At 43.6% G+C, this 23017-nt stretch overlaps 1 protein-coding gene and 2 long non-coding RNA genes across 4 annotated transcripts in view; 2 read left to right on the top strand and 1 right to left on the bottom strand.

The window, feature by feature from the left end:
- The window catches only part of LOC134167915 (uncharacterized), a 34149-nt gene extending 19833 nt beyond the window's left edge, over positions 1 to 14316 (top strand). The window contains exons 2-4 of the long non-coding RNA XR_009966330.1: positions 10359 to 10513; positions 12193 to 12313; positions 14185 to 14316. This is a non-coding gene — a long non-coding RNA (uncharacterized LOC134167915). The remainder of the gene's footprint in view (positions 1 to 10358; positions 10514 to 12192; positions 12314 to 14184) is intronic.
- Positions 11567 to 14411, bottom strand: LOC134167913 (uncharacterized). 2 transcript variants are annotated; one of them, XR_009966328.1, is made up of 3 exons: positions 14301 to 14411; positions 12359 to 12469; positions 11567 to 11770 (listed from the first exon to the last, which is right to left on the bottom strand). It is a non-coding gene; the product is annotated as an uncharacterized LOC134167913 (long non-coding RNA). The 2 variants fall into 2 exon arrangements; XR_009966327.1 differs by having other exon boundaries at positions 11567 to 11773.
- Positions 14412 to 14743: 332 nt separating this feature from the next.
- Positions 14744 to 23017, top strand: part of TMEM65 (transmembrane protein 65) — a 34854-nt gene continuing 26580 nt past the window's right edge. Inside the window, exons 1-2 of the mRNA XM_062627090.1 lie at positions 14744 to 15222; positions 18206 to 18445. Of these exons, the coding sequence (XP_062483074.1) occupies positions 14886 to 15222; positions 18206 to 18445 (577 nt within the window). The 5' untranslated portion in view covers positions 14744 to 14885. The remainder of the gene's footprint in view (positions 15223 to 18205; positions 18446 to 23017) is intronic.

A 23017-nucleotide genomic window follows, 5' to 3' on the forward strand; every position in this document is an offset into this window, starting at 1 on the left:
ACGTGTGGTAGAAAGTTAATGTCAGCGTTTAAGCCTTAGATCTGTATTTCAGACCAAATGCACTCAGAAATCCATTAAGATGGAAAGTTTCATTCTCTAGACAGTTGGAAAATTTGGCATAGTCTGTTCAAAACACTTTTTCAAAACATTTTCAAAACACTGTTCAAAACATTTGCTCTATTGTTTCCAAACAATAGTAAAAATAAACAGTTGTAAAGTCAAAACTGGCACAGGTTACTCTGTTAAGTACCTCTGAGCTTCAAATTACAGTACACATACACCTGATTTCCTTGTGTCTCATCACTATCTGATCTTTAGATATGCTGAGGATCCCCCCAGTATCATTGGAGGTTGATGAGCACTGTAACATTAAGCAAACCTAAAAGCTGCATGCAAGCAGTCTCGAGGTCTTCTTGCCATACAGTAAAACTCCAGTCTGGGCAATCACCATTAGTTTGAATGATTCTCATGATACAAAACAGTGAGGATTTTGAGAGCTTAAGTCTAAAGGTTACACAGCAGTAATTTTTTTGTCTCTTTATGTAAGTTTCTAGTCATTGTGTTTACCATAAAAGCCTTGAAAACATTATCAGAATGTAGTTCATAAGCCCCAAAGTGCCAAAGAATAATAAAAAAGGAACCTAACCTAAAAGGTGTTTTGTAAAGAGGAAGCAGTACAACTTTCTAAGTAAATCTGAGATTTAGGTCCAGGCTGTAGGCTCATTTTAAAGTGTCCAGTGTCTTCCATATATTGAACCCAAGCAAGAATTATAGGTAAGTAGAAAATGGATCACAGAGACTGGATGAGAATAAAAAACCTATGGTTGTATTTTGATGTTAATTCTCTGAAGCAATTCCCAGTTTATAGTTGTGTTAACAAATTGCTCTTCTTTTACTCTATCCTCAAAATCCTGTATGTGTGTTTATAGATCTCTTTGGTAATGAATTTATCCAGCCCCAGAAGTGAAAGCTGCAACTTTCTGTGCTGCGGAAAACCAAAAGCAATTTCTGCTGCTGGGAATCCAATATTTTCCTGCTCTGAAACTCTTCACAAACATTTTGTGGTGCCTGATATACACTGTCAATTTACTGAAAAAGGTCCTTGTTGAGCTCAGATCCTGGTTTCATGGGTTATGTGCCATGTTGAACACCACAGTCTCAACTCTCAGGCTCATTTGAATCTGTGCTTCATATTTTTTAAAAGGCAGCACAATAAGCTTATAGGATAGCAAAAAGAAGAGGTGATGCACACAATGAACATAAGTGAACATACAGTACATGTTTGCTGGCATACATATTGAAGAGTTGGTTCTTTCTCCCTACATAATAACATAATCAGCTGCCATACAGCAGAGACAGACATCTGGGAAACTTGTGCTGCAATGATTGGTATTACCACTGCTCCGTTACCGATCATTTAATTTGCTTGTAGCAACACCAAGAGCAAAACTCCTGCTCAGGATTGCACTTGTACTTCTAAGTGGCATTGCAATCTCCAGTTCGGAAGCTGCTTCTCTGGAGAACACCATGTCTATTGCCTGTCTACACATGAATATTTGTCTTGGGTCCGTAACACCATGTCTGCACTACCACCTATTTTCGTCAAGCACAATGTGCTTTCAAACCCTCCACAAGAATAATTTTGTAAACCACTTAAAAATCACATTTGTTAATGGCAATACAGCAGAAAATAAAAACACTTGGTATTAACAAACAGCTCCTGTGGTGCATCATGACCAGTAACTTCTGGAAAAGGAGTCGTTTCTCCATTAGTTGCAGTTCATGCACACAGGTGTATTTTGTTTTTCTGGCCAAAATACATGGTTTTGAGAAACATGTCAGTTGTTCTTCAGATAAACATATTGACAAAACAAATATTGACAAAACAAGTTTATATTCTGGACTAAACTGAGAGTGAAAGTATGAAACAACAGGATAAACATGGATTAAATTAGTCTGGATTTACCTTCTGCCACACACCTGGTACAAGATGAATGATCCCTTGTTCTGCACAAATCAGTAGACTCACTGAAACTCCATGCCCTGAGCCCATGTCCTGTTATGCTGTGGGTTTATTTCCTGCTGGAGAGCAAGCACTCTGATGACTGGGTTTAAAATCCTACCTGGAGACTGCAGTAGGAAAAGCAAAGTAGAAGTAAAGTAGCATCTGAGGACACGGTACAGTATGCATACTTAAAAGGTGGTTTTGAGTAATACTCATCTGCTAAAGCTCATGCATCTGTAAGTTAAACGTTTAAGTCATAACCACTCTCAGCTAGCTCCCTTTACAGTACATATTGATAGCCAGTCGAGGGTAGTTAAGCTCATCAGACAGGCCTCTAAGGTAAGTCAAGTGAATTGCCTTACAGAGGTGCCTACATTCCCTCCTGTCTATGCTGGGAGTCCAGACACCTACTACACACAGACACCTACACCATAGTTACCAGCACAGATGCCCAAAAAGTTTGATGTCTAAGCAGAACTGATTGCTTTAGTCTCTCTTTATAGTCCATGGAAATCTGAAGTTCAGGCAGTAAAGCCTGGGAGGGAAACTACAGATCAGACAGACTTAAGGAGACTGATAGAAGATACACAAGGGTGACACAGAATCACAACTGTAGAAGTTTATGTTGCTGATCCAAATCATGTAGGCTTCAGGGAGTAAGAGGTGAACTTTTAAGAGGCAGCACAAAGCTGAAATGCAAGAAACAGATGCCTGGCAGAGATACTTGAGGTCTGGGCAATACTAAATCAGAGTAATAAAATCAATAGCTTCCTGTATTACATTGTCATAAAGAAATCAGGCAGGACAGACTCTGCTGTCCTTGCTGTTTGCAAACAGTCTTAAATGCTGAGGAGCATTGTTGGGATCAAAGTTTCTTAACATAAGATCTTTATCTCTTGTAGTTGTGCAAGCATATAAAAAGACAATGGAATACAATAAACAAACAATAGAAATATAATCTTGTATTTCATTATCCTGTTAAAGCAACAGTATAAACTGAATGGCTATGGAATAATGACTTTGGAGGGTAGAAGTGTCATAGCTCCACCGAGCTTATTTGCCTTCAGGCATCTAAAAGTTTGGCTCAAACCAGCTGTTTCTTTACCAGATACAAATATCTGTATCTGTATATTTGTAGCACAAATATATCTGTATATTTGTAGCACAAATCCCCAATTTATTCCACCCCCATCTGTTATTTCTTTTAACAGAAAAATCTTCTTGAAAAGAATTCCTGCATGGCATTGAAGTATCTGAGGAAAACAGGTCAATAAATCAATAAACATGTTTTCATCTGTTGCAGTTTTTATGCCCACATGCATATTGTATATATTTATTCAACCCCTATTTGAAAATAAACGAATTCAAAGATTCTTTGCCATAGACTGAGAGCAAAAGAGAAAAACAATAGTACGATAATGGCCTATTGCACTGGTAATAAATAGACTCAAGGCTGATCTGTCATTTTTTTTTCTTTAAAGAAACTGAAGCCACAAACAATCCAGCCACCTACAATAGTGGCAATTCTCTGTCTGAGAGAATCGGGGCATTTTATTCAGCACTACATTCTTCCACAGGTTATCAAGGTGCTGGAAAAAAAAAACAAAAGAAATATAATCAGTTGAAAAGCAAGGTAAATCCTTGGATTTCACAAGTGAGATACCAATGACTGACAGCAAGCATCCATCCTCCTTTATTACACAGGACTATCTGCTTGTGCATCCACTCTGATATTTTCTAAACAAACAGAGCAGAAGCACTAGTTTTGACATTGCTCATGCAGCCTGTTATCTCTAGTTCACAAATCTCTTTGACAGTGTTTGATATCTGACCTTTGCATGAGTCATAAGAAACTCCACAACAGGTACACATGGAACAACCTGCTTTCCATGTAAGTGGCTTGTGACTAAGGTTTGGCTTCAGTCCTGACTCATAGCGTTCGTTCTTCTAACTTTTTCACATTTAATTTTGATAAACATTCTGCCAAGTGTCTTACCTTGTTCTGACTCCTTTCTAGCTCAAAGCATTTTCTTAACAAGCTTGCAGAGGATATTTCATACCCTGCATCTTGTTTTATACCAGCGCTCTCAGCAACAGCATAGTGTAAAAAAGGGAGAGGGTGGACCTCAAGAGAACATAGGGAACAAAGCCAAGACAGACTGCCCAAACCGTCCTATTTTGCTGCAATTAATATTGACAGTTTTCTGCCCCTGCCTGTGAGATTAGGAGGAAAATTCCATCTGTCGGCTGCTTGTCCAGGTCTTCTGGATATGGCAAATGTATCCAAATTTTGGGAAGGAAACAAGGTTCTTTCTTTTGTTTGCTTAGAAAATATACAGATAATTATTACAATTATAATTTTAAATACTAAAACAAAACAAACTTTTGGAGGTTACATGCTAATATTATAAAATAAGGACAACAGTCATACCTTTCCTGTAACTGCTGGGTATCAGCTTCATGGGGTCACTTTGAATTCAGTGCCAAGGAGAGACTTCACACCTTGCTCCTGGGAACACTGCTGTACATACACCTGGTACAGTGAGAGCACTCTCAGGGATGCCAAGAGTGAACCCTAAGGAACAGTGAAGTAGTGCATCAGGCTCTGATAGCGTACAGCTATGTCTGACAACTGTTTCTAATTTGACACAAAATGATGATATTCAGACTGTGGCACTGGTCCAGCCACTACAAAGCAGGGACTTCGGGTCATTACTGATTTATATCACATTTGCATCTGGTTTTCCAGAAGTGAAGGAGTTTCCCTTTACAAACAACCCCTGTGCTCTCTTCTTGTTGTTCAGTTCAATAGTAGGCTGAATACAATACTGAAAACATTTGGCTGGAGTTACTCATCTATAAACAATGAAATAAATGGAGCACCTTGCATGCAATAGAACTTTAGAAGATCTCACTGGAACAGTGCAAGTATTCTGAAATTTAAAGAGATGGCAATTAAAAATTCACCACCACTCTCCTAATGAATTAATCCAGCAGTTAAATCTGCACAACAGCTATTCATTGGGAAAGTTCTGAACATGGATTCCAATCTGTTCTGCTACTGGTTTGATTTTTCATTTGAGGGGACATACGCTTGGGATCCTGTTCAGGAAAGAGTCCATTTACTGTTTTAGAAGGCTCCCAAGCTTCCAGACAATGAGGATACAAATAAGTTTACAGAAAGATGTTGGACTTTTTTGGCAGTTCATACCTGCTTATTTCCTTCTTGAAAACTATCTATGTGATAGACTCAGCTGATTGGCATCTTAATTTGTATTCACAGAACTTGACATATCTTTTAAGAACTTAGTATGACTTTTATACTGCAATTTTAAAAATGAGTGGAAGCTATGAGATTTTACAGTTACAGACAGGGCGCATCAAATTATCATGGCATATAATCATATTTGCTTTTGTATAACAAGGCAGCTTCAAACAGCAACTTAGTTATCAATGACTGAGTAAACAGAGACTGAAAATCTTACACTGGGGACCTCAATAAAAGGTGTTTAACCTGCATTAGTTACTAAAGGAAACAATGGGAAGATGAAATCACAACATGCTTTCCTAACAAACCACAAGCAATAGAGGAGAAGGATTTTCAAATACCTGCTCATCCCAAGAGAAGAAAGTTAGTTGTCATATCCGCTATGATTTTGATGGCGTGACAGATGCACTCGACCCTCTTAACCAAACTAGCTGTGAAGGAGGCAAAGAGCCTCCTTCCTCCTCAGCACAGCCAAGAACTCCTCCAGGAATCTCACAAAGGGGCAGAGTGACCCAGTGAGCACCAATGCACATGAGCCTGGAACACTGGTAACACATGAACAGTTGGTGGTTTTTCCAAGACTCAGTGGTCAAGGAACAAGTTCAATTGTGGGTACAAGGAGGCTTGTGCATACCTTTCCCATCATAAGCAGTTTGTGTTAAGAGGCTGAACAACTGCCTGGGCTGCCCTTTCAGTACTGTTTTAACTCTTATCTTCTGTCACTAATTACTTTTGTCCAATAGAGATAGAAAGGACCAAGGGGCAACATGGTCAATGCTGATGGAAGTATTTTCTATAGCATAAGGGAACAGCTGCTTCAGAAAATTATCAAGATGGGTTCAATACAGTTCATCTCATCCATTTTACACTGCAAAGTGGTGAAGGTCTTCAAGATCCTAATCCAGCTGCTTTGTAATGCTTTGAGAGCTTTATCTTGTTCCCTTGCATCAAAGGAAAGGTACAATTTCCTTCGCATGACTACCCCAGCACTCAGGGGCCAGATGGAGGTGCTGGGCAAAGGTGCTTTACAGCATCTGTGTGTTCATCTGACTCCAGAGCTGTGCAGGAGCTTCTCAGTCCTCACAGAAAGCCAGCCACTCTGGTTCATGATCAGCATTTTTAGATACCCCAAAATGAATGTTATAGATCTTACAGTATGTTCAAGTACCCCTTGATGACAGTCTCAGCTTTACATTGATGCAGGAGATGCTCTGCACAGTGGACATTCCCAAAGGCAAATTTAGACTCCCTAGTCCTTTTCCTGAGAAATATATGGTAGAAAACAGCTAAGTGGTCCCACTAAATGCAAGCTCTACTGCTTTCCTTTGATATTCCCTATTCTCTTTTGGAACATTTCTCTTCTTTCACACCTTTTCCCTGATACATTTTAATGCAGTTCACTAACTGCAACAGTTCAGCCCTCTCACCTTACTCAATTTATTAACAAAATAATTTATTGGGACTTGAAGGATGTACTGATCTGTCCTCCAATATTTGTGTTCCACTTGTATAAGAGAAAAAAGGACAAGTCTTCCATCGTATTTAGTGTGAAAAACTCCAGGCCTCATTTGAAAAAATGCTGTGCATCCATATATGAAAAATGTGTGAGGAATTATAGTAAACACCTCCTTTCGTATCTTCTGAGTTAAGAGAAAGCTTGTCTAAGCACAGGTTTCACTTAGCTGTTATATGAAGCAGAAAATTAACCTCTAGAAAGTTGGTGCAGTTGTTAATTATTTTCACTGCTAAAATGTTGGGCAATAGTCAGATTCTGCCCAGTTTCAGCTTCACAACTTGCCATACATTGATACCCATTGACCCATTATATATAATTTTATTGTGTGCTGAACAAAAGCAAGGGGCTTCCCCCTAAATCCCCTGTCCCCACGCAGAACCGCTTTGCTGTCCTGCAGGGGGCTAATAAGGAAGCGCACTCGAGCCAGAAACAGCCGGCTGATGCCTTGGTAAAGAAGATCTCTACTGGTGCTGCTAGGAAAAAGCGGCGGGTCGTAGTAGTAGGGGACTCTACACTGAAAGGGACAGAAGCACTCGTCTGCCGGCCAGACCCTGTCTCAAGGGAGGTGTGTTGCCTACTGGGGGCACGGATCAGGGATGTGGCAGAGAGGCTGCCTGCTCTAGTAAGTCCCACGGACTATTACCCACTCCTGGTGATACATGTGGGTGCTAGGGATATAGATAGTAGTAGCCTGGGGAACATAAAGAAGGACTACAGAGCCCTGGGGGAGGTGGTTAGGGGCTCTGGAGCTCAGGTGGTCTTTTCATCAATTCTCCAGGGTACAGGGGAGGACCTAAAAAAAGCTAGGAGGATTAGCCAGGTTAATAACTGGTTAAAAGGGTGGTGTCATAGTCAGGGGTTTGGGTGTCTTGAACACGGGACCCAAGCTTGTAGGCCAGGTCTAGTGGGGGCTGGTGGAGCTGGTCTGATAAAGAGCAGTTTTGGTAGGAGGCTTGCCAGACTGGTCAAGGAGGCTTTAAACTAGATGTGTTGGGTGAGGGGAGCATCATTCCATCCCAACACACCCAGTCAGTTGCCAGAACCTATAATAAATGCTTGGAGCAATGTAGAGATATCCCAGCCGCTCCAGGCAATGAGCTGGCTTCAGTTGGAGCTCGGCTCAGATGCCTCTATACAAATGCCCGTAGCATGGGGAACAAACAAGAGGAATTAGAGATGTGTGCACGTCTACAGGGGTATGATATAATAGGCATCACAGAAACATGGTGGGATGGCTCCTACGACTGGAGTGTTGGAATGGAAGGTTACAGGCTCTTTAGGAAGGACAGGCCTGGCAGGCAGGGAGGGGGAGTTGCCCTTTATGTTAGGGATAGGCTGGAGAGTATGGTACTGTCTGGGGACAGGTGAGCAGTTAACAGAGAGTTTGTGGGTCAGGGTTAAAGGGAATATAGCTATGGGAGACATTACTGTGGGGATCTGTTACAGACCGCCTGATCAAGGAGAACCTGCGGATGAAGCACTCTATAGACAGATAGGAACAGCCTCATGCTCTAGGCCCTTGTTCTCATGGGTGACTTCAACCACCCTGACATCTGTTGGAAGGATGGTACAGCTCGGCACAAGCAATCCAGGAGGTTCCTTGATTGTGTAGAAGACAACTTCCTTCTGCAAGTAACAGAGGAGCCGACAAGGAGAGGTGCCATGCTTGACCTCGTGCTCACCAACAGGGAAGGGCTCGTTGGAAATGTGACGCTCCAGGGCAGCCTTGGATGCAGCGATCATGAGATGCTCGAATTTGAGATCCTCAGGACAGTGAGAAGAGCGTGCAGCAAGCTCACTGCCCTGGACTTCAAAAGAGCAGACTTTGGCCTCTTCAAGAACCTGCTTTGGAAGGTTCCATGGGATACAGCCCTAGAAGGCAGAGGGGCCCAAGACTGTTGGTTGATATTCAAGGATCACCTGCTGCAAGCTCAGGAGTGTTGCATCCCAACTAGAAGGAAGTGCAGCAGGAGGGCCAGGAGACCTCCTTGGATGGATAAGGAGCTGCTGAGGAAAATTCAGATGAAAAAAGAGGCTTACAATAAGTGGAAGCAAGGACAGGTGGCCTGGGAAGAGTACAGGGATATTGTCCAAGAAGCTAGGGACCAGGTTAGGAAAGCTAAGGCCCAGTTAGAATTAAACTTAGCTAGAGGTATTAAAGATAACAGGAAGGGATTCTACAGGTACATAGCAAATAAAAAACAGACTAGGGAGAATGTAGGCCCCCTCAGGAAGCTCTTGGGAGAACTGGCTACACAGGATGTGGAAAAGGCTGAGGTTCTGAATGACTTCTTTGCTTCAGTCTTCACTGCCAAAGGCTCTGACCAAACCACCCAAGTCTTGGAAGGCAGACACAGGGACTGTGAGAATGAAGACCTTGCGCCCACTGTAGGAGAGGAACTGGTTCGAGACCATCTTAAAAATCTGAACGTGCACGAGTCCATGGGACCTCATGAGATCCATCCACGGGTCCTGAAGGAGCTGGCAAATGAAGTTGTGAAGCCACTGGCCATCATATTTGAGAAATCATGGCAGTCAGATGAAGTTCCCGATGACTGGAAAAAGGGAAATATAACCCCCATTTTCAAGAAGGGGAAAATGGATGACCCGGGGAATTACAGACCAGTCAGTGTCACCTCTGTGCCTGGCAAAATCTTGGAGCAGATTCTCCTGGAAGGCATGCTAAGGCACATGAAAAACAACAAGGTGCTTGGTGACAGCCAGCATGGCTTCACTAAGGGGAAATCCTGCCTGACCAATTTGGTGGCCTTCTATGATGGGGCTACAGAACTGATGGACAGGGGTAGAGCAGTTGATGTCATCTACCTGGACTTGTGTAAAGCCTTTGACACTGTCCCACATGACATCCTTGTCTCTAAATTGGAGAGACATCAATTTGATGCGTGGAGACCTCATAGCAGTTTTCCAGTATCTGAAGGGGGCCTATAGGGACGCTGGAGAGGGACTCTTCATTAGAGACTGTAGTGACAGGACAAGGGGTAACGGGTTAAAACTTAAACAGGGGAAGTTTAGGTTGGATATAAGAAGGAAATTCTTTCCTGTTAGAGTGGTGAGGCACTGGAATGGGTTGCCCAGGGAGGTTGTGAATGCTCCATCCCTGGCAGTGTTCAAGACCAGGTTGGACGAGGCCTTGGGTGATATGATTTAGCGTAAGGTGTCCCTGCCCACGGCAGGCGGTTGGAACTAGATGATCTTAAGGTCCTTTCCAACCCTAACGATTCTATGATTCTATGATTGTTCTTTTATCAAGCAAGTTACTCAGAGACTATGTTTATCTTAAACCCACAAACTCCCACTTAATAAAGTGAATAAATTGATATTTGAAGCCTCTTGCCAAGAAGCATTTTTCCAAACCTTTAGCAATTCCCCCAACAGTTTCTTGAGCTATGTGCAATTTATCTTGGACTGAGGACAGTGTATCCTAAGGACACTGTAGCTGAATTACACTATTCTAAAAGCGTTTACCCTGAAAGACAGAAAAAGTGTTAACTTCTCTTGTATTTGATAACCCCATGTTTATATATTCAAACCCATACTATCCCTTTCAGGTATACAGTTCCAGAAGGAGTTTACTTCAGTCATTGTCTCCCATGATTCTCAGCTTTGTTTAAACCACACAGTGGGCCTGACTGCTCCCTGAATGTTAAAACCAGGGAATAATTTACATGAACAAGATGAAGACCAGAAAAGGCCTTGACTCTGTGTAAGCTCACAATAACTAAAACATCCCTGTGTCATCAACAGTTTCCAGCACAAATCCAAAACACAGTCCCTTTCCAGCTACTATAAAAAAATTAACTCTATCCCAGCCAAAACCAGCACAGTCCTAACCCCCAAATGATCTTCAGTCATTTCTAAATGCTTATTAGTACAATAATGCATATGATTGTATAAAGCTGTGTATGGAGGGAAACAGTGAGGATCAGGAAGATCCTATGCTTGCGCTTGATCATCTACAACTTCCCAAGATTATTTTAACTCCTTTTCTTGCTAAATGACAAGATCTTACTCATTTTTGCACTATTATTTCAATAGCTAATGATACATTAAGCTCCCAATCTTTTCACACATTCCTATTTCAGACTGTAGATAGGATTTCAAATTTTAGCAAGCAGTCAATGTATTTCAAAGCTCCTTTTTTTAAGTAAGCATCATGTTGTGTTCTCTTATCTTCCTCTATCTGCCAGCACACAAACATGTGCAGGATCAGAGCCTCGCTGGGCCAGCAAGACCAGAACAGCCATGTCTTCTTTTGAAATGTGAGGCAGCACAAACATATCTTGTCCATGCCTCTCTGGAGCTACTTATCTGCAAGCTTCCTAGAAACTTTGACCTGCCTTAATACAGTACTTAACTGGAAAACCACAAACAATGCATAGTTATAATTTATGGTATCAAATATTTACCAACCTTTAAATCTTTGTCTCACCTTAACTAACAATACTTACCTTTACACTGGGTGGAGAAACCATGTTACTCCCTCCATAAAAAACTCCTTCATAACTAATGTGCTCTTACTTCACCACATCAAAATGAAATTACTAAATGTGCACTCATTATTTAAATAGGAAGAGGGGTGCCTTCTATTTCCTGCCAATCTCCACAGAGACTTGTCTCTCAGCTTTGCAGTCCTTAGAAGGCCTTCCAGCAATTCTGTTAAGGATGGCTGCTAATTTCTGCATAAGCGTTTCTTTAGCTTTTAGGGCTGAACACCACCATTTTTTTCCATGTAGTATTTTAAATTATTTCCTCCTACTTCTGGTGTATATAAACCAGCTTTATTAGTTTGGTTGCTTTTAAAATAAAGCATGTTAGGAGAAAATTAATCTATTAGCAAGAAAAAACCAAGAAAATATAGGGAAACTTCAGCCTCCAGAATGCTGTGAGAAATACGCATTGCAGCAGGTTCACAAGCTCTGCTGGAGTAAGTCAGGGACTAATGGAAGTTCCTCTACACCACCTGCTGAACAGAGTTAAATAGTCTGATCAATTGAAGTGTCAGTGTAACCAATGGCTTCAATGCCACTTTTTCACAAAATTAAAGTTCCAGGAAGGAATTATGGAAAAAGAACTATTAGATTATCCTGTTCATTCCCTGTCGTCATAGGATAGTCCCTCTGAAGACATTTTTATTCCAATTTGTCCAATGCAGTTTTAAAGGCTCGGAAAGGCATAAGCCACAGCTGCTGCCTGTAGTCTGCTAAACCCTGATTTCTACCTTGCCGTATTGAAATGACTTTATCTTTGCAATAGTATTGGATCATGTCTACTTAAATAATGACTTTGAACATCTCTATGTGGTTGATATATCTATATAGCAAATTCCTGAAGGCTAGGTTACAAACTCCATACTTATCATTGATTTCATCTTTATTTCATCAGGGATCCACATGGGACAGTGTCCCATATATAAGGAAATCCTTTAGAGACTGGCACAGTGGACTGCCAGCATCACCAGCCAAAGGAACCCTTCCCTTCAACCTCTGAAAACACCTGAAACCTTGTGAGTACCGTCAGAACACCCCAAGAATAACTCAAATCCAATCACCATTTGCAACAGAGGTACCATGTGGCTGGCATGGGCTGCACTGGTGGCACCTTTCTTGCCAGGTTCTAGTGTCCCTTCTTTGCTCCTTCATTGTAGTCTGGTGCAATCAAGCTGTGTGAATATAAAATCAAATACTATATGTAGCAAGATATAAACAATCAGACACATGTAGAATCAAAGTATTAAAGGTTTGGCATCTGGAAAGCTTGTTTTTTCCTTATTTTTTGGATGCCAGTTTTCCAGGTGTTTGGCAATCCCATTGCATGTCCTGTGTTTACACATGGAAGCATCCATTTTTATTGAAAAAGCTATCTGATTAAGAAAATTTTAAGGGCATCTTTGAACACTTTTATGAACTCTCTTGCTACAGTCCTCTGGAATGGAAAATGATTACTGACTGCCACATTGCACCTGAAGAGTAGCAGAAGATACCTTTTTTTAATAAATGCCTGCAAAAATAAGGACTGTTCTCAGCATCATCAATGGCAAAGAGGCTCTGGATCAGGAGTAAGCATTAAAAGAAAGAGTTACAGAGCTGTAAAAATCTTTCTCAGAGGCTGCTCTATTTGCTGTATGGCAAAAAGTCATTTAACTGGAAATAGCAGCTGAACCCATCTATCTCCACTATTCCTCTAACAGGATAGAAATTACAACATCATATATTCAAGCATTTATGACTATTTTCTGTATCTTCATGCTTTCTGCTCCCTCTCTACAATACACATACCACATAGAAACAAATAATATATAGGGCTGGAAAGGACCTTAAGATCATCCAGTTCCAACCCCCTGCCATGGGCAGGGACATCTCACACTAAACCATGTCACCCAAGTCTCTGTCCAGCCTGGCCTTGAACACTGCCAGGGATGGAGCATTTACCACTTCTTTGGGCAACCTGTTCCAGTGCCTCAGCACCCTTACAGTAAACAACATAATATTGATGCATACTCGAGGTAAGACACCTCTGTTTATCATGAGATCTAGGTCTTTATACCACGCATGAAATCTGCAGCAGTGGAACTGGAGAGAAGATGCTGCTTTTTCATGTAACATTTTAACTTCTTGTTGCAGAGAATCCAGCAGGGAGAACTTAAAACTCTCTGTCTGCCTCCCCCCAGGAAGGCAGCAGACCTGAAACCACCTGGATGGACATCCCCACTCCAAAAGTGTGCTGCCTTTGGTATTAAAAGAGCTGAACACACAGCAATAAATTTTGAGCGCGCCCTTAAGTCACTTACCTTAGTGTTAAATGAGTTAGGCATATGAGTGAGTCCCCGTGGTCCTTTAGGTCCTTTGCAGTCTAATTACAAAACCTAATACTTTTGGCATACAGTGTTTTGAAAATACAGAACCCGGATTAATCCCTAGCATGGCATAAATACCTGGGAAACATCCAGACCGAGCAGCAGAACACTTCAAATCTGTTTCTACAACGTCCTCTGTTCATTCAAGACATAAACTGTCTCTTAAAAGTTTGTTTTCTTTTTAATAACCATTCAGCGTGGATCAAACTCGGTATCTGCCAATTAATTTAAAAGAACACAGATGCTGTATAGAATCACAGAATGGTTTGGGTTGGAAAGGACCTTTAGATCACCTAGTACAACATTCCTGCGAAGTGTTGGACCTTTCACTAGACCAGGTTTCTTCAAACCCCATCCAGCCTGGCCTTCAACACCGCCTGGGATGGGGCAGCCACAGCTTCTCTGGGCAACCTGTGCCAGCGCCTCACCACCCTCACAGGGAAGAACTTCTGCCTCTTATCTTTAAGCTGAATCTCTCCCATTTAAGTTTCAACCCATTTCCCCTTGTCCTATCGCTACAGTCCCTGATGAAGAGCTGCTAAATAAGCACCTAAACTACACTAAACCAAAACCTGGAGGTTGCAATGCTGCAATACTCTAATGCAAAGACCTGGAAAATAGGACAGAAAAGCAAAACCTTGTTTCCATCGCTCTGGGACAATTAACACGAGCCGGTGACACCTTTTGCTGCTGCGAGTAAGTCCTGTGATCTTACAGGCACCTTAATAATAGATACAATGGAAAGAGCCTGGAGGGAGCCTTGCCAAGCACCAGGGTCCGGAGAACAGCAGGCGTTTAACCCCACCTGCCGCCCTCGCTACGCCCCTCACACCGGCCGGGCCCTTCCCACCCGCAGCCTCCCCTCAGCGGCGACGAACGGACCCCGCTGCCGCGCCCCGTCAGGACGCCCTGAGGGGGCGACGGAGGCCGCGCCACCGCCCGCCACCGCTCCGCGCCTGCGCGGAACCGCCTCCGCCGGCCGCCCTCCGCCCCGCCCTGCCGCCGGCGCGGGGCCATGGGTGGCGGCGGCTGAGCTGGCCCGGGCGGCGCGGAGCGGAGCAGAGCGGGGCGGGGCGCGGTGGCGCCGCCGCTGGCGGGAGCGGCTGCGGGGCGGTGCCTGGGCTCGGACTGCCCGGCCCGGGGAAGCAGCCGCGGCAGCGCGGCCCAGGGACTCCGCGGCGGGCGTTTCTGGCGGCCCGAGCGCCGCGCCCTTCCCTGCCCCATGTCGGCGTGGCTCGGCCGGGCGGCGCTGCTGCTGGGGCGGCCGGGGGGCCCCGCCGCTGCCGCTCCCTCCTGCCTGGGCTCGCTGCGGGGCCCGCCGCGCTGCTGCTGCCGCCGCCGCCTGAGCAGCCTGCGGGGCGGCGCCGAGGGGCTGCTCCTCCCGCGGGGGTCGTCGCCGCCGCCGGGGCGGGCGCTGGGCACCCACCCCAGGAAGGAACCGATGGAGGCTTTGAACACGGTGCAGGGGGCCCGTGACTTCATCTACAGCCTGCACTCCACCGAGCGGAGCTGCCTGCTGCGGGAGCTGCACCGCTTCGAGTCCATCGCCATCGCGCAAGGTGAGCGGCAGCTCCCGCAACCCCGGCCGGCGGCCTGAGGCCGGCACCGCCGCCTCGCCCGGGGCCACGCTGAGGTTTTGGGGTGCCGGGGCTGGGCCAGTGCGGGACTGAGCCCCCGAAGTTTGGCTGTGGCCAGTCCGCCCGTCGCCCAAGCGAGTCTTCGGGCGGCGCGGTGAGCGGGGCACTCCAGCGGGGCAGGGCAGCGAGCGGCGCACGCCGGTGTGTGTGTGAGCGCCGTGCTGGGTGTAAATGAGGCGCAAGACCTGAAACTTACTTTCCAGAAGCATCTGCAGCTCCTTCTGAACTTAAACGGAGCTGCCGTGCCGAGTGCTGGGGGTGTTTCTCATCTCCCGAGGAGTTTATAGAGGTGCGGGTGGCCATTTTTGGGGAAGGGTGTGGGAAAGTGTGTGTCTCATGAGCCACTCTCCACACTAGTGCAGCAGTGATTTCAGACCTCTTAAGAGGCGCTGGGCTGCTGGTGCTCCGCGAGCTCATTCATGAGTTACCGAGAGCTGCCTGCTTGCTGGCTTTGCTTCTTGGAAGTGCTGGGTGTTACGCGGGAAGGTGTGTGAGTGCTGGGGAGGGTTAGCGATGTGTCTCAATACAGCGCTATGCAGCGCCGATTACAGTAATTCATAGTGATTGTTTCCATCTGATCCAACCGTTCTTGCCAACTCGACACTTTTCCTACAATCAAAACCTGACAAAACCAAATCCTCTTATAATTACAGCCTCGGTACATCTGGTTTTGATGCTTAACTGTAATTTATGGCCCCTATTGCAACAAAGATGATAGCGGGTACTTAAGAGATCAGGGTGCATTTGATCTAGGCCTCCTTGTGACTTTGATAGTAGCGTGCCCTTGGAAAGGGCATTTCTCTGCCTTGTGGCTCTTCTCTACATGTCTGGATGAAATCTTGTGGTGGGCAGAGATCAGGACCAGGGGTCAGCCATAGGAATGCTGCTTTTGCTAAGGGAAAGAACCTTTTCCAGGTGCCTGTTTGGTTTCATTTATAGCACACTTGCATATAAACACTAGTGTTTGTAGACAGAGTGCCAGTAACTCACTTAAGTGGTTCATTTTTGGAGCAGTGCTTCTGTTTTGCAGAGCGTGAATCCTCTTGTGTTTGTTTTCCAACATAGTGGGAAGTATGCTTTGAGCTGTATGTTGACACTAACTTTTGAGTACTAACAACTAATACTCTTCCTAAATAAATCCTCCTCAGCTTCTGAGGGATTCTTGCCATGAGGTTTTTGAGAGAGTTTCAGTCTTGGCAGTTGCTGTTTGGGTGAACCCGGGCTGCTTGCAATGCTTCTGTGTATCTGGAGGATCGTGGTGGAGATCAAAATGAGACTTTAAAATGCATTTAGTGTAATGTCTCAATGTTGATACAGAGATAATTCAGCAGATGGTCCTATTTAATATCTTGTTGCTCAGTTGCTGTCAGCTATAATATGAAAGTCTATGTAATACGGTGACTTTCTGAGGAGTGAGGATTTAGAAGACAGAGTAATAAAAGCATTAGAGTTTAGAGACCTTACTGCATGAGATCTTAGTAAAGATGTAGTAAAGGGCAAAATTATTCAACTAGTGGAAATTATAATTCACTTATGCCTGAAATGGTGGGCATTAATCTCACTGGAGAGATGGTTTCAACAAAGCCTCAGGTGAGGGCTGCACAGTGGTGTAATGCATCAGACTTCAGTCTTTGGAGTGAGAGTCTTCATCTGCCCATGTAGTAGCTTGATAAGATGTTTTGGAAAGAACCTTTTACTTTAGCTAGCCTCTGTTCATGTTGTTTTGTTTTTCCAGACTGCAGCATGGTAACAGCTGTCAGCTTTTAAATCTAAGAAAAGATGTTTCTTCATGTGTTGTGGAGAAAGGAAAATCATAACCAAGAAGGGCTTCTAGTAAGTCTTAATACAAATCAGAGGGGAAAACAGTAATCCTAAAACTATAGCACATACCTTGTGTATGTTCCCTGATACTTTGAAGAACTAAAATCACACGAACAAGAGAGGAAATGTGGCACAGAAATCATTCAGTGCTGGCAAAACAGATGCTCTGCTTTCATTAGATGCGCACACCTTAGCACTGAATCCTCTTTGGTGTGCACATGTGTGAGCTGCTCTGGCCCAGGGGGTAGGGAACGGTAATGCCAGAATTCCCTAGCGGGAATGGATTACCCATAGCTGTTACCTGTAGGAGACTGGTAATGGCAGATCAGATTTTACATGATGAAAGGCAGTGAACATAGCGCCAGGCTCTTGAGGAGTATTGGATATGCGTTGTCCCTCTCAACACCAAGGAGTGCCAGAAGAAGATAAAGGGGAGAGAAGGGCTGCACTTGAAAGAGAATGATATGGTTCCTGGGTTAGATGCTGATGTTATATACTTAACATGCTTTGTTATGGTTAGATAATATTTTATATGTTTGCTTTTTCCTGCTGTTGAAATGGTGACTGTGTAGGAATGATCTGCCTACGTATACAGGTTGTGAGTAGCAGATGGGGTCTGAGAATTATTTGTGCCCTGCTTTCCAAGTACTTTCTGCAATCTACTAGTGTCACTTTTGGTATTTAAACTGATGAGTTCAATCAAGATAAAATGGCTTTAGAGGTGTTTGGTTTCTCTTGATCTTCTCATTCAGTGGCAGTATGCTGTACCTTCCAGTAGCTGACTCTTTAGATAAGGTTGCTAGTTACTTTTATGCTTATTTTCAATGAATGATCCAAATTCAACCTTTTGTCTACCTACTGAGTAAATTCCTATGTCCTGTTTGAGTCTGGAAAATCAGCCTGTCCTCAATCATTAAATACCTATGCAGTTGTGCAACTGTACTTAAGCTTGCTTTGTGCCTGTGATCTTTTCATACTACTTGTATATGGAAAGAGAGGTCTTAGTCCAAACCCTTCTTAACACGGTCCTTATTGGGTTAAGTTTTGACCTTCTTCCTTCACTACCTCTTCTGTGCCCTAACAGACCCCATATCAGCTAGGGGAAGCTGTCAGCAATATGGGGAGACCTGGGCACATCAAGAACCAAATGGGGCCTGTTCCTCAGCCCATTCCCAGGCCTACCACGAGAAGGATGCAGTGCCATCAACTAATTGCCCTAGCGCGAAATATGACAGGACACACTATATGTGGCCTCCGCTAATGGCAGAGGCTACAGGGAAACCCATCCTTTGCTGCGGCTGCTACGCTGAAGGACGGTCCTCAGGTAGGTGAGTCGTAGCTGCTGACCTGTAAGTTAGGTGAGTCTCTGAAGCTGTTTTGAAACTTAACCCATCTGTTTGCGCTGTAGTTGTAGGTGGGGAGAGGTTTATGAATGTCTTCCTGCCATCGCCTTGTCACCTATCTTACCTGGATGTTTATGTCTGGGCTCTTAGACCTTTCCGATGCTGAGCACCAGCAGTCGGTTTCAACAGTTTAGCTTATTAATAAACACTGAGATTCTTCTGTTTGTTTTAGCGCATCAGTCAGAAGACCGAGCCCGATCTGTGAGCTTGTCATAAAAGGATGGCTGTGAAGCTGGGAGCCTGGCTTGTAATTAATAGATGGGCTTTGCTAGAAGCTGGGGGGAGGGCTGTGAAACTGAATCTTGGTGCAGTTGTTCTCAGATGATGCTTTGAGAGCTACACTGGTTAAGGCTGTAAACCGTATCTTGAAATATAGTCAAAACATCACAGACCTCCTCACCTGGATTTCGTTTTCGTCCTTCATTAATGTCTTTTTCTTTATTTTTTACCCCTTTCCAATCTCGGAAAGGTGAATAACATCTCACCTTTTCCCAGGAAGAGGTTTGAAACAAAGTTTTTCAGTTTCAGTGTGTGCTTCTTGTAAGCATGTCAGCCACACAGATGGAGGTGATACATGTGGACTTGAATGCAAATAGTTTGTATGCTTCTTTCTCATAGTTAAGGGATCACTGAAGTAGCAAGTAGGCCAATTTGTTGTAAATGTAATAGTTCTGCTTCCCTGCTTGCGGAAGCCTTAATCAAAGCTTAGTTTTGTTGGCAGCAGGCAGTCAAATCCTCTTTCCTGGTGCTTGTTTCTTGCATTGAGAAAACAAAAGTGTAAAAAAATCTTACTGGCAATGGAGATAATGATTTAATGCCTCTGACCTTCTATAGCAGTTTTCCATTATAAAAGAGTGGTATTAGAAAGAAGATGTAACTCCCTTCTTAAGGGGCTTGTATTCAGGTTTTCTACCTTTAGTTTTCAGTGAATGATATGAAATGATTCATGAAAGCACCTGTAAGCAGTGCAGCAAGCCCAGCAGCAAGGAGGAAAAATACTAAAGGGTTTGACCTTGCTTAGGTAAGAAGTACTACTTAGCGTATCTGCTGCATCTTTATTTCTTCTGAGGGTACTGTTGTTCTTGTCTGTGCTAGGTTAAAATATTCTTGAGCCCAGATGTAACCATTCTCCATTAATAATACTAACACGATGGCTGTCTAGGTTCTCTAAGAAATCTCAGGTCTTGATAGTGAGAGGATCTGTTATTTTCCTGTCTTTGTTGCAAAGGTGGGAAAACAATTCCTATTTCCCTGTGTTTTGTTGTGAAGATGGAAAATGATTCCTGTTTTCTCATCTTTGTGTACATATACATAATGTGTATGTACAATATATAACTTTGTATATATAATATATAAAAATATATTTTAATATATAATGAACATTGAACACAATTTCCTTGGAAAAAAAACAAGTTGCATTTTGTATTTTAAAAGAAGGCTTTCATGATGTGGTCATTAAATAAAAGCCTTTCTGAAGTGTACTTGCTTGTTTCTCTGCCTGTCAAGGTTGTATATTAACCAGCAAACATGCAAAACCCAGTAGCAGTGCAGTCTCAACAGCTAGTTTTGTTGGTTTAATTCACAGGTCTTGGAAAATGCAGTCTCTAGCTAGATTCTTTTGAAGGCACCGGTTTGTCATGGTTTAGGAAATAATCTGACCAAACTGGTGTGTTCTGATAGAAAAATGGTTGTAATTTTAGGTTACTGAATCTTTGTTCTTAAAAAAATAGTATGTGGGTAAAGGGTACCAAAGCAAGTCATTCAGTAGAGTTGGTGGCTGGGGCAAGATTTCTCTGTGGGAATTTGCAAGCTTTTAGCCATTGTTAGGTGAGATCTTACTTTGATGTCTGAAGAAACATCTCTGATGTGTGAACTGGTGCTTAATTTATGAACTCACTGGTTTACTGGAATAGTTTAGGGAGTGTTTGATCCTAGGTGCCTCTACTTCCACAGCTTTAAGAAGTTAATACAGAAGACTTCAAATGTCATCAAAGACAAACGGATTTCACTGGGGTTTTTAGACACTCCAAACAACATCTCCTATGAAAAAGGTTCCTTTTGTTGCATGAGTCAGACACATTTTGGAGCAAACCAGGTAATCTGCCATGGTGGTTTAGAACCACTCAAATTCTAGTACCTCCTTTTGTAAGAACTTGATCTGTGGTAACACACAAAGCATGATTTGATCCTTCTGGAAGTACTTGTCTTGTTGGAAGTGTGATTTCACAGTGCAAGTGTGAGATTTCTTGCAAGAACTGCCCAGCCTGCTGAGCTGGGAGAAGAGGGAGCAGCCTTGCTGGTATGCTTTGACAGGTATGGTGGCACCTGGTAGGGTCAGTTCTCCCTCCCTCTGTCCTCTACAGGCCCAGTGTATGCAGATGAACTGAACTGTAAATGGAGAACAGTCTGCCTCTCCCTTGCTGTGACCTAGGAAAATGTTTTTAACTGCAGCATCTGATTGCTGTTCTAGGAGAAGGCCTTCTGGCAGACTGCTGGCCAGCGTGTAATTCACAAGTTTGGAGTGCCCTGCCAGACTGGTAAGATGGGAAACTCTTGCCAGCCTGCCGGAGTGCGGTCCCTTAGTGTTTGTTCTCGGACCTTCGCAACATAGACCACGACTGCTATAGAGTCAGAAATACTCAGTGGTCAAAGGAAGATCATGTTTCACATGGAAACATGGTACTTCTCTTTTTGCTTCTGAAACCTTAAATTCTGTATGTTTTAATTTATCTTCCTCCCTTCCCCCATCATGGAGCTCTAATATGACAGCAAACTGATGTAGAAGGAAGGGTGCTGCACAGACTGATGATCACTTTAACATCTACGGATGGAACTGTTCTGTTTGCGTTAGACAGATGACCACCAATTGAAAAGTATTTTATTACACAGGATAAAGAATTATAAAAGACTTCTCATCTTAAATGTCAGTTAATGATAATGTTAGATCCCAGCTATTGACTTGAAATTGATGCCATTTTGCTGGGATATGTGTGAGAAAAATCTTTTTTCTAGTGGCTCTGACATTATTTTTGTTCAGCCTGAGTGAGAAGAGAGAGAAATCATGAACTGTATTTGGCCACTTAGCTGTCATGTGCTTCTATATCTGGAATGCTCGATGCATAAAGCTGCTGTGGCCTCTGCAGGCATCGATGCTTAAGAGCAGGGCTCTCTGACTTCTGTGCCTTCCAGGGAGCTGGGATGGGGCCCGGCGGGGGGAAGCTGTGTCCCCGCAGCTGACAGCTCACCCTGGTTACCTGGATGTTGTGAACAGGGATAAGGCTGTTTGATCAAGCGAACCCTGCAGCTGCTCTGATGAGGAACAGGTAGAGATGGGAGTTCTACCTCCTTTTTCTCCCTAGATTGGGGTAAAAGTCCTACCTTGTTATGAAATTACATCCTGTCTCAAAAAAATGGATGCCTGTTTATCAGGAGAGGCAGAGTGCTTGGGAAGGTCTGGACACTGCATGAGGATGCCTTAGTTAAGAGATTTAATACATCTGAAGTCCTATCAAGGGACCCCAGTATCCCCCAAGAAACCTTTCAAAAGTGAAATCCCAACAAACCAACCAACCAACCAAACCAAGCACAACCACATCCCAAAACTCCAAAGCAAAAAATGAATGAACAGGACCTTGCCTGCAACGTGTACTCTTGGGCAGTAATAAACCGTCTATTTCCATTGTACATTCCAGCAGTTACTGTGTCATGTTAGTCAGACACTTGTGTCTCCTTCCTATTAAACCTTTGTCTCAACTGGATGCATATGATTCATTTGGACTTCCTTTTTTAAGTAACAATAAAACTCAAATCTAGGTAGCTTGGGTTGTTGAATATTTCATCATGTTGTCATCTTGATACACAAAGTACCTGATGGAAATGTTAACTGTATGGAAAAATTTTCATCAAATTTTAACTTTGAATAAATTTGGTAATTCCCTCTTTCTGCTTTAAGCTCTGTTTGTGAGGTTTATACTGTTCATGCTAATATAGATAGTACTTTGTGCATATTAAGTATTAATAGCATATTAAGTATTAGAAGGGGGATTGAGTACACCCTCAGTGAGTTTGCCAACAGCACACTGGAGGGAAGGGATGCCACACAGAGGGATGTGGATGGGCTGGAGATGTGGGCTGGTCTGAAACTAATGAAGATCAACAAGGCCAAGTACAATGTCCTGCACCTGGGTTGGGGCAATCCCAAGCACAAACACAGGCTGGGGGAGGCTGGATTGAGAGCAGCCGTGAGGAGAAGGACTTGGGGTGTTGACTGACAAGAAACTTAACATGACCTGACAGTGTGCACTTGTAGCCCAGAAACCACCCATATCCTGGGCTGCATCAAAAGGAGCGTGACTGGAAGGTTGAGGGAAGTGATCCTGCCTTTTGCTCTGCTCTCGTGAGGCCCTACCTGGAGTACTGCATCCAGCTCTGGGACCTCAGACGCAAGAGGAACGTGGGCTTACTGGAGGGAGTCCAGAGGAAGCCACAAAGAT

Source organism: Pezoporus occidentalis, unplaced genomic scaffold (genome assembly GCF_034315485.1).
Source record: "Pezoporus occidentalis ecotype Australia unplaced genomic scaffold, CSIRO_AGI_Poc_V1 ctg3, whole genome shotgun sequence".
Classification (NCBI taxonomy): Eukaryota; Metazoa; Chordata; class Aves; order Psittaciformes; family Psittacidae; genus Pezoporus; species Pezoporus occidentalis.